At 38.4% G+C, this 12678-nt stretch overlaps 1 protein-coding gene across 4 annotated transcripts in view; it reads left to right on the forward strand.

The window, feature by feature from the left end:
* LOC121389470 (carboxypeptidase B-like) overlaps nt 1–8913 on the forward strand; it is a 16632-nt gene extending 7719 nt beyond the window's left edge. For 3 of the 4 annotated variants that reach the window (XM_041521111.1, XM_041521114.1, XM_041521112.1), the window contains exons 5-9: nt 1–17; nt 3268–3361; nt 4875–5092; nt 6918–6990; nt 8347–8913. The exon at nt 1–17 is cut by the window's left edge and continues 82 nt beyond it. In XM_041521111.1, the coding sequence (XP_041377045.1) occupies nt 1–17; nt 3268–3361; nt 4875–5092; nt 6918–6990; nt 8347–8897 (953 nt within the window). In that variant the 3' untranslated portion in view covers nt 8898–8913. The remainder of the gene's footprint in view (nt 18–3267; nt 3362–4874; nt 5093–6917; nt 6991–8346) is intronic. The other variant, XM_041521113.1, reaches the window with a different exon arrangement.
* The last annotated feature ends 3765 nt before the right edge of the window (nt 8914–12678 follow it).

Here is a 12678-nt window from a genome sequence, read left to right on the forward strand (position 1 = left end):
AGTATACGAGGCAATTTGTAAGTGATGCATTCGAGGCATGGAATTTTTAATCCAGATACCGACTCCAAACCCTGAGTGAGTGCTCCGCAAGGCTCAATGGGTAGGTGTAAACCACTTCCACCGACCAGTCATCCATAACTGGTTCAACAAAGGCCAATCGTTTGTGCTATCCTGCCTGTGGGAAGCGCAAATAAAAGATCCCTTGCTGCTAATCGGAAAGAGTAGCCCATGTAGTGGCGACAGCGGGTTTCCTCTCAAAATCTATGTGGTCCTTAACCATATGTCTGACGCCATATAACCGTAAATAAAATGTGTTGAGTGTGTCGTTAAATAAAACATTTCTTTCTTTCTTTCTTGTAAGTGATGCTCACCTATCAGGAACACTTTCCCGAGGTTCAGTCAGCGAACGTTTCGCTAACGTTCGCGAACTATTTGATTGCTTCCCGACGTGTTCATTTTGTTTACCGTAAAGAGCATAAACCAGTTTAGCGGACGTTTTCTTGCTCGGTCTGGTTGAACTCAGCCCTGGACATGTGCTTATAAAACGTTTAGAGTCCAGACTCAATCTTTAATGACGTCACACACATACAATTTGTCTCGAGTCTAGATTCTAAAAGTTTTATAAACATCAGGCTTGATATTATCACTGGTAAAGCGCTCGCTTGATGCACAGTCGGTCTAGGATCGATCCCTGTCGGTGGGCCTATTGGGCTATTTCTCGCTCCATTCAGTGCACCACGACTGGTATATCAAAAGCCGTGGTATGTGCTATTCTGTCTGTGGGATGGTGCATATAAAATATTCCTTGCTACGAATGCAAAAAATGTAGCGGGTTACCTCTCTAAGACTATATATCAAAATTACCAAATGTTTGACATCCAATAGCCGATGATAAATAAATCAATATGCTCTAGTGATGTCGTTAAACAAAAGAAACAAACCTTTTGTGAACACCTGCTATTATCACTGTTTTGACAGTGATTCATGAGTGCATGTCATCACATTCCAACGACTTCTGACCTGTGCTAGTTATGATTTAGTAAACTGATCTGGGAATGGCAGTCCTCTTTGGGAGGTGCAGAGGGTATACATTGTCCAGTAAATGATCTCCTCGGGAGTGGCTGTCTTCTTACATACGAGACACCAAATAGAGATGCATGGAATCAACCACTATTTCATGGAATCGGCCCCCATTCAGAATGTATACAAAACATCAGCCGAAACCATGTCGTAATAAGTTTTGGACAGCGGCAGCCCGGAAACACGCTAAATGAGATGAAAGAAGACTGTATTGAAAAGCAATATACAAACGTTTGGTCTTTATCTGTATTGCATACATTGTCTTTTACCATTATAACTCTACATATTGTATTTATTACACGTATTTATTATGGATGCTGATGAGGTGTAAAACTTAAGGCAATAAATCAACTTGAAACTTGTCTGTCACCGCTTTCAGTACCTAGGACTATGAACGTTTTGACTGTCCCTCATCATTAACTAATACACAGAGGTATTGTCTGTCACCGCTTTCAGTACCTAAGCTTAGGACTATGAACGTTTTGACTGTCCCTCATCATTAACTAATACACAGAGGTATTGTCTGTCACCGCTTTCAGTACCTAAGCTTAGGACTATGAACGTTTTGACTGTCCCTCACCATTAACTAATACACAGAGGTATTGTCTGTCACCGCTTTCAGTACCTAGGACTATGAACGTTTTGACTGTCCCTCACCATTAACTAATACACAGAGGTATTGTCTGTCACCGCTTTCAGTACCTAGGACTATGGATGTTTTCACTGTCCCTCACCATTAACTAATACACAGAGGTATTGTCTGTCACCGCTTTCAGTACCTAGGACTATGGATGTTTTCACTGTCCCTCACCATTAACTAATACACAGAGGTATTGTCTGTCACCGCTTTCAGTACCTAGGACTATGGATGTTTTCACTGTCCCTCACCATTAACTAATACACAGAGGTATTGTCTGTCACCGCTTTCAGTACCTAGGACTATGAACGTTTTGACTGTCCCTCACCATTAACTAATACACAGAGGTATTGTCTGTCATCGCTTTCAGTACCTAGGACTATGAACGTTTTGACTGTCCCTCACCATTAACTAATACACAGAGGTATTGTCTGTCACCGCTTTCAGTACCTAGGACTATGAACGTTTTGACTGTCCCTCACCATTAACTAATACACAGAGGTATTGTCTGTCACCGCTTTCAGTACCTAGGACTATGAACGTTTTGACTGTCCCTCACCATTAACTAATACACAGAGGTATTGTCTGTCACCGCTTTCAGTACCTAGGACTATGAACGTTTTGACTGTCCCTCACCATTAACTAATACACAGAGGTATTGTCTGTCACCGCTTTCAGTACCTAGGACTATGGACGTTTTGACTGTCCCTCACCATTAACTAATACACAGAGGTATTGTCTGTCACCGCTTTCAGTACCTAGGACTATGGACGTTTTCACTGTCCCTCATCATTAACTAATACACAGAGGTATTGTCTGTCACCGCTTTCAGTACCTAGGACTATGGACGTTTTCACTGTCCCTCATCATTAACTAATACACAGAGGTATTGTCTGTCACCGCTTTCAGTACCTAGGACTATGGACGTTTTCACTGTCCCTCACCATTAACTAATACACAGAGGTATTGTCTGTCACCGCTTTCAGTACCTAGGACTATGGACGTTTTCACTGTCCCTCACCATTAACTAATACACAGAGGTATTGTCTGTCACCGCTTTCAGTACCTAGGACTATGAACGTTTTCACTGTCCCTCACCATTAACTAATACACAGAGGTATTGTCTGTCGCCGCTTTCAGTACCTAGGACTATGGACGTTTTCACTGTCCCTCACCATTAACTAATACACAGAGGTATTGTCTGTCACCGCTTTCAGTACCTAGGACTATGGACGTTTTCACTGTCCCTCACCATTAACTAATACACAGAGGTATTGTCTGTCACCGCTTTCAGTACCTAGGACTATGAACGTTTTCACTGTCCCTCATCATTAACTAATACACAGAGGTATTGTCTGTTACCGCTTTCAGTACCTAGGACTATGGACGTTTTCACTGTCCCTCATCATTAACTAATACACAGAGGTATTGTCTGTCACCGCTTTCAGTACCTAGGACTATGGACGTTTTCACTGTCCTTCATCATTAATTAATGCACAGAGGTATTGTTAAACAAACATTTATTACCTCTCCTTTTCATTCCATTCCAGAACCGAATGTGGCGAAAAACTCGTAATCAAAACCCAGGAAACCGATGTATAGGAACGGATGCCAACAGAAACTTCGGATACAAATGGAACCCAGGTTGGTAAAAATCAGTGTATTGACACAGTATTGGCCAGGAGCTGATGGGGGTGGGGGTGTTGGTGGTTCTAGGAAAGTTTAGCAATATTCAAATGACGCTTTCAGTATTTGAAAGTAAAACTATTGTAAAATTGTTTTTGTTGGTGTTGTTGATTTCCCCCTACTTTTCTCTGTAACAATGTATTATATAACATGGCGTAAGTCATGTTTGTCTTTATCAAGGCAGCTGACAGTATTTGTTGATGATTAATCAATGTGCCCCAGTGGTGTCGTTAAACAAATCAAACTAAAACTTTAACTTTTTCTCGACAGCAGCAACACACGGGGTTATTAAAACATCAGATGTGTGTATTGTGCTTTAGGAAGTGATGTTATATGCACGCGAGGATGCTACTGTATGACTCGTTCATCTGTTCATTTATGGAGGGGGCGAGACGTAGCCCAGTGGATGCGCGGTCAGTCTGAGATCGAGCCCCATCAATGGGCCCATTGGGCTATTTCTCGTTCCAGCCAGTGCACCACGACTGGTATATCAAAGGCCGTGGTATGTACTACCCTGTGTGTGGGATGGTGTATATAAAATATCCCTTACTGCTAATCGGAAAGAGTAGCCCATAAAGTGGCGACAGCGGGTTTCCTCTCTCAATATCTGTGTGGTCCTTAACCATATGTTTGACGCCATATAACTGTAAGTAAAACGTGTTGAGTGCGTCGTTAAATAAAACATTTCCTTCCTTCCTTCATTTATGGAGCTTCATACACTCATACACTCAGCAACTTCATACACTCAGCAACACAAGAAACGCAAATCAGGGTTGTGGTTAGTTTGTAACGAGATTAGTTTTTTAACTTTTTATTACAGTCGCTCAATTCTGTGAAATAATATCAATCTGTAATTCTCATGAATCACAGTAAGTGTTAATGTCTTCAGAAAAAAAAAAGAATTTATTTTTTATATTTTCTTTTTATTATTATTATTTTTTATTATCCCAGTGCCCCCTTTCCTTTCTCTCCTTTGAATTCCATTTCATTTCTTCCCGATCTGGCAACTCCTCCTATCTTTCAACTTCTTTCACTGTCCACCTCCAAATCCCAGTCCTTGTCTCTCCAACCGCGACAGGTGCTTGTCTCTTGTGGCTATCTGTGCCACACACCTGTTCCCCAGAAGAAAATTTAATATTACATCAGGAAATTATATTTGCGTTTTTTATGGTATTCAGTACACTACCAAAGAAGGCCCAGATTATCGAAGCTATCTTAGCGCTACGATATCGTAAAACCATCTCAGGCTATGACGTCACTATGGCGTGTGTCGTAGTGACGTCATAGCTTACGACGGTTTTACGATATCGTAGCGCTGAGATTGTTTTCCAGAATTTCTAGCCAGGTTCATAGTGAATGTTAATAGTACAGTAATTAACTCATCAGCTGAGATGTGTGCACGGGAATCATAATTGAATACAAGCACGAAATGAAATGTAATTTCCATCCTAATTGTTTTTTTGTTTTTCAGGCAGATTTACTGGAGCCAGTACGAATCCGTGTAGCAATACGTACGCCGGCCCTAAACCCTTTTCTGTTCCGGAAACCAGAGCCATCAGAGACGTTCTTGTAAAACACCAGAAGAACATCAAGCTGTACCTGTCTGTTCATACGTACGCCCAGTATTTCCTCTACCCATATGCCTGGAGCAGTAGTCAGTCAGCCAGAGCTAGCGACTGGAGGGATCTTGTTAGTTTCGTATTAAATTATAACTAGCAATTGGAAGGGTCCTTACTTTCGTAATAAATTATAACTAGCAACCGGAAGGGTAATTTTGGTTTCGTATTAAATTACAACCACCAAATGGATAGTATTGTTAGTTTCGTATTAATTTATAATTAGAAATTGGAAGAATATTGTTGATTGATAGAAATGTATGTATATCTTGGTAGTTTCGCATTAAATTATAAGTTGCAATTGGAAGCATATTGTTGATAGATTAAGACATATTGTATTGCTTAAAACAAGAACAAATGGATTAGGCACAAATTAGACCAGCATATTGTTGATTGATTAAGACATATTGTATTGCTTAAAACAAGAACAAATGGATTAGGCACAAATTGTACAACTTACTAGGCCTTCTCTTTAATACATACACATCACGACAATAATCTATTTATGCAAATTATATATGAACACAAATTAACATTATTTAAAGAGAGAAAGAAAGAAAGAAGAAAGAAAAAAAAAATAAAATCGATAATCAGACAGCAGGTTTTCTACAAACAAAACACAAACAAGGATAATGTTAGTTTCGTATTGTATTATTTTTTTGGTATCTCAAGGAAATATTTATAGTTTCGTATTAAATTACAGTTGGCAAAATATTTTTTAAGATGTTATCGACTAACAGAGACTTTTTAACGATTGTAATTACATATCAAATATACTTTATTGCATAATATATTACTGGGCGATATTTGTTTGTTTCTGGTCGTTCTATATTTGTACTTTGTGTAGTTTCTGACTTGTACGCAAAATAAGAAAATTAAAATTCAGTACAAAATAAAAGTATTCATTGGACGCTATGATTTATATAATTGTTATAGTTAGCAACTAGAATATGATTAGTTTGATATAAATATGAATTAACGATTAAACATAACCTTACTTATTTTGTATATTAAACTATAGCTAGTAACAGAACATATTGTTAGATTAAGTACAAACACACACAACTAGAAAATATTGTTAGATTAATCAACTATCTACTTTAGAAGATTTGTCATTACTTAACGGAAGCTAGTAACTAGAAGATATTTTTTATTAACACACTCAGCACATTTAGTTAGAAGATATTATAGACGTATTAGACTATAGCTAGTAACTAGAACCATTGTTATATTAAGTAGAGGAACTATAGCTAGTAACTAGAAGACTTCATAGGCTAAGTCTTTTCGATAGCTAGCAGCAAGGGATCTTTTATATGCACCATCCCACAGACTCGGTGCAGTAGTGAGATTTAATAAATTAAATTCTTGTCTAGTCTTGTCTATATTAGGATAGCAAATACCACGGTCTTTGATTTACCAGTCGTGTGGACGTTGATAGAGCCTGTTACTAAATTAAATGACGGGGATCGATCCCAGACCGACCGCTCATCAAGCGAGCGCTTTACCACTGGGCTACGTCCCGCCCCTTACTTAACGGGTGCAATTAATGAGATTGATTAATGAAACTAAAACGTAAACGACGTTTAAAACTAATTACAATTCAATCTGCATATAACGCGAATTGTGATTGGCTAATCAAATCCATTTGTGGTTCGAAATCCAGCATTGTGGTTCTGAATCCAGCATGACAGTGTATTTCTGTAGTTCTCTGGATTAAGGTGTGATTGTAATTAGTTCACTCTTTTAAGAGAGCACAGTTTTATTTTTAGTATTTTCAGATATAAACTTGGAATGTAAATATACATGTATATTTAATTGTTTTCATTATGCCACTTTATTTTGGTTAACAAAAGAACTTACTAAACCAGTCTGTTTCATATACACCATCTTCTTAACAGGTTCGACTGGCTAAAGTATCTTCCTCTGCCATGTATAGAAGATATAAGATTTTGAGCGCGGGACCAGACTTTTGTAAGTGAGGTTTTGTTTTTATACGCCCATCTATGACGGATCGTATTATAGTAACTGTATGGTGATGTCCGTTCGTCCGTTCGTTTCTCGATAAGATGATTAAACCTTGCAACTTGGGATGGCGGTGTGTTGCATATCATAACTAGGTCACCGCAACACACTTTTGACGGGCGTATTTGTTTCTTGTTCGTTTTTTGTTTCTTTTGTTTGTATGTTGTTTTATGTTCAGTACCCACTTCATACTTATAGTCCTACACGGCAGGGAACGTCGTTAACTGAAAATGGTATGCGCTACAATATATTTATGTGTGAATCGATTTATTTTTAAAATTGCACACACAAATAGTGCTTTTTTGTTATTCCAAAACACTTCCACTTTTCTTTTTCCATCAAATAAAAGTGAAATTATTTATAAACACCAATATCCATGGAGACTAGGAAGGATTATAGATGCATAATATGATATCCTATCAGTCGCTCACCATAGCATTACATTGCATCTTGCTCCCTAACCCTCCAAAAAACCCCAATCAACTACATTCATACGTTAAACACAGAACTTTCGGAGAGGGGTGCCCACCCTTCAGCGACTATTCTCTGCTCCCGAGTTTCATTACAGGGTCCAGCGGAGATACCACCTTTTTGCTCGGTAGGGTGACAATAGAAGAACGACTATACAAGCAGACCCTATATATATATATATATATATATATGTATATATAGCCATATATATATATATATATATATATATATAATATATTTGTAAGGCTATTTGACAGTTTCAATGATGGAGACTCTTGTTTCACCCTATTGTAACTTTATCCAGATGTGTTACATGATTGTAGATTAACTAAACTTAGTGTCTATTTTTACGGGCTGAAACTAAGGTCTGCGACTTAAAGGACTTTGGTGAGCGATATATGGACTGTACCAAAGACACAGAGGGAAACGATAATGTATTATTGCCTACCGCACCCTTAAACGCGAATCCCCAGGTCGTACTATTCGGTTAAAGATTTATTCATCCAGACATATTCGGAAGGGGCGGGATCCAGCTCAGTCACTAGTGTACACGCCTGGGGTACCCATTCTCTGATTGGAATATTTCCCATCCCATCCAGTTCTTCATGACTGGTATATCAACGGCCGTCGTATGTGCTGTTTTGTCTGTAGGGAAATGCATAGAAAAGATCCCTTGCTTCCAATGGAAAAATATAGCAGAATATGTCAGAATTATCAAATGTTTGATATCTAATAGCCTATGATTAATTAACCAATGTCCTCTAGTGGTGTCGATAAACAAAACAAACTTTAACTTTTAACTCATGTGCTGTAATTACTAATTATGTTTCGCAGATGCTGCTGCCGGAATGTCAATCGACTATGTCAAAGGTTCGCTGAACATTAAATATTCGTACCTGATCGAGCTGCCCCCAGCCCACGGCACCTTCGGCGGTTTCGTGGTCAGTCAGAAATACATCCCGAGTGTCGCCCAGGACACGTGTAACGGACTGCGGGCTCTTGCCTATGGATTGAAGTCTGAGTTAGGTAAGGATGCTTTTTGTTCAGTAACGAAAGCGGAAGTCACTTCACCGGAACCGGAAGTCTCTTCACAGGAACCGAGAGTCACTTCACCGGAACCGGAAATGATAATCGCGGCAAAGACAACTTCTACTAATTACAGACGGACTACAAATGTGGTGACAACAACAGTAAATGCTACAAAAGAAGATTTTATGCCAGAGGCAACAACTGTCAAACCTGAAACCACCACCATTAAACGACAAACTGCACCGATAAGAGTCATTTACAGGATATATCCTCTTTGGATTCTGCGCATGCCCGAGCCAGTCCGAACGAATTATAAGAAGTGGTATGACTGCGTGTACCGCAGAATTTGTATATAAAAACCAAACTACTTAAGTGTCTGCGTGTTGTTTGTTGCAAAGATACTGTAACTAAAGTTTGTCTTGTTTAACGACACCACTGGAGCACATTGATTGATTAATCATCGGCTATTGGATGTCAAACATTTGGTAATTCTGACTAGAAACCCGCTACATTTGTTTCTTGTTACGGGGATTCTATAATACCCGTAACTGAATAAAACACGATTATCAAAATATCTCTCCTAACTGTATATCTATTAGATCTCTCTGTAACAGGCTGTTAAACCCTAGCATGGCTCGTCTCTAGGTATGATCAGAGATACGATCTTATATAAAGTATATATATTTATAGCACGTTTAGCTCACTAGAAACACAACAAAACACAATACACTTTGGAATCTGTATTAATCTACGCTGACAAATGTACAGCCGTAGTAGTTAATTAATAACAGCAATAATAACAACCCAGAACTGATCACTTAATTAGTTAATCTCTAGGTGTCTAGTTACACAATATGCGAATCACTTCACCGTTACACCACACCCACACGTGTGATAATTGAGAAACGCTTCCAGGAGAAGTTAATTAATAAAGGAATTACAACACCATTCTAACTGGTTAATTTTTAATTAACCCTTACTACTCGTTCAGTAACGTGTGATAATTTAGGAACGCTTCCAGGGGAACTTAATTAATAAAGGAATTACAGCTCTATTCCTAACGGGTTAATTTTTAATTAACCCTAACTACTCATTCAGTAACCTTGTGACACAGAATTAATACTGGTACCTATCACAATAAAGACAATAACCTACAGTTTACCTAGGTCGTCTAGGATGAAATACTAAGCTTTATATTACCAAATACTCGTATAATGTTAGAACAGAAAGTCTACGATTTCACTTCGTCAGATGACCGAATGACACTCGTCTAAAGAATATTTCTATAATTACAGTATTAAAATATTTAAAGTCACATCAATCACAACAGGTTATACTACAGAGCAGAAATGATATTTGCCAAAGTCCAAACGGACTAACGTTCCTGGGAACCTTCCTTTTCGTTTCTCTAGATATCTCTAAACTGCTATTTATTATAAATCAGAATACGCCTGGGGGTACAAGGCGGTACCTCCCCTATCATCTGATATTTCACCTCTACTAGAGTCGGTAGCCATTTCTCTCTGATCGTCAGTGGTACTGACGCCTTGGTACCAAAATCACGGTATATAAATATCGCACTCTAATTAGGTGTCTACGTTTTACTTGCCACAAAGATCCACAGCTAACTAAGTGCATATTGGATGCCCGATCGCGCGAAGTATTACGTAACAACACCCCAGCTAGCTAAGTGCATTATTAATTCATCTGCACACGGATGTCTAAACATTTGGTAAAATCGCCACAGGCGAAAACAAATTAGAGCATGTACCGTCACATTTCTAATACAGTAAGGGATCTTTAATATGCACTTTCCCACAGACAGGAAAGTACATACCACAGTAAAACAAAAAAGATTTTGATTTGGGGGAAATGGGTGGGGGCATGGACCCCGTGCCCCTCTCGCTACGCCACTGGATACAGGGATGATAAGGGCACTATTGTCCGAACCAAATTGTTAACAACTACAAAAAATTACTCTCCTACCTTTAATTGCTGTTAGATTTCCTCCAAAGTTTGTCCAGACACAAATCGCAAAAAACCCAATTTTTATACAGATTCCACACACTTTTATTAGACTGCAACGATGTCGCTATCTGTGTCTTTTTGCTGAGATTGCATAGGGAAAAATTTACATGCAGTTTTTTAACCGTCTGCATGTTGTTTTGTTGATGGAATATTCTTCAAGCGGGGTGAAAGCCTCCAAAGTATGTGACACAATTTTATGAAATCGATGATCTCTAGTGGTATCATTAAAAGCCGTGGTAATAATAACAAAAAAATATAATAATATGACGTCATCACGTTTGCTTTTATATCATAACATGTTATGACATTGTTAGATTAAGTCCCATCCTTTCACCCCTCTTGAAGAATATTCCATAAAAAGTCAAAATGGCAGCTGATACAAAATTACATGTTTTTTTCCCTATGCGCTCTCAGCGAAGTCGATATAGATGACATGGTTAGCATCTGGTATGTGGAATCTGTGTCATTGTAATGGGTTTTTTCAAGATTTGTGTCTGAACAAACTTTGGAGGAAATCTAACGGCAGTTAAAGGTAGGAGAGTAATTTTTGGTAGTTGTTAACAATTTGGTTCGGACAATAGACTCAGTGGTGTTTAACCCATTTGAATTAAAGCTGAGCAAGTTTTACAATTTTTACGTGATACTGACTTTTATTCTAAATTTTAACTTTATCTGTCTGTGATATTTGTATTTTTACACAGTTCTTTACACTGTGTTTTCATTTAACTCTTGAATTTTTATCTTGATGATGTTCATCACTTACTGTTCACATTTACCATAGTTGGACACCCAATAACCGATGTATTTTCCGTGTTGGGGTGTCGTTAAATATCTATTCTATTCTATTCCAAAGCAAATTTTAACTGTTCAGTGGGGAAAAGTTAGGCCACGACTTCTCTCTCGTTAACTATTAACCAACTGTCTGTCCTAGACGTACTGTTCAGGTACAGTTCTAAAACCTATTAACGACTTCAACAAAACATTTCAACAAAACAAAACATCGTCTGAACACTTTGAGCTAAAACCGTGAAAAGCCATTCTTCTATACACAGTCGCTAGTCTATATAATAGCCGTCCTATTAACGATCATCGCTCAAAAAGAAACGACATTCGATAACATGATCGCTTGAGGAACATAGAGAATCTACGAAGCTTTTTTTTTTTTTTTTTATTAAACGCCGGTGTTTAAGCATTGTAAATGTCAATCTGGTTAAAATTAGCTCTACTGGTCTACCAGTAGATCTAACAGCATTGCGTGGACTCCCATGTCCATGCGACATTTCATCTATTAATAACAATTATGGGAATGGGAATGGGAACTCTATTTACGTGCCCATATCCAATGAAGGTTCAAGCACGCCTACCACGGATCCAGCCTCTGATATAGCCAGTGGGTGGTTCCGGGGCAGGAAGGTAATAACAATTTAAATATCGACCAATTACACTTCGCCTTTTATAGCGTTATTCGGGAGCATAGAAATTCTAAAAATATCGGGCGAGACTATTTATGCAATAGGCGAACTTGTTGGTCTATTTCAACATTAAAAAACAGGGGGAAAAGTGCAGTAATAAACTCTGGATTGTATACTAGTATAAACAGATTTTATGGCTATATCATCACGGTTTTTTTTTGTTCGTCTTGAAACAAATTTTTATATAAAATTTTATATTGAAATTATTTTCCGGCATACTTCGTAATTCACCCGAATCATTTCGTATACCCTCGGCATAATCCCGAATGTTTTCAAATTCTTTTCAAATCACTGGCATGATTTTGCAAGTAAGGTTTTGACTGGTCGAATGAAAGGTCAACTGGACATGAGCTCCAACGGGCTGCTGTTAGATCCACATGTAATAGGGGAGCTAATTTTAATTAGATTGACACCCGCTACATTTTTTTCCTAATGAAGCAATGAATCTTTTATATGGACTTTTTCACAGACATGATAGCACATACCACGACAATTGATATACCAGTCGTGGTGCACTGGCTGGACCAAGAGATAGCTCAATGGGCCCACCATCCACAGGATTGTCAAGGCCCTTTTCGGCAACGACTACCGGAGTGTCATAACCATCCTCACCGACCAGATATGGAAGCACTTCATC

Source organism: Gigantopelta aegis, chromosome 14 (assembly GCF_016097555.1).
Source record: "Gigantopelta aegis isolate Gae_Host chromosome 14, Gae_host_genome, whole genome shotgun sequence".
Lineage (NCBI taxonomy): Eukaryota > Metazoa > Mollusca > Gastropoda > Neomphalida > Peltospiridae > Gigantopelta > Gigantopelta aegis.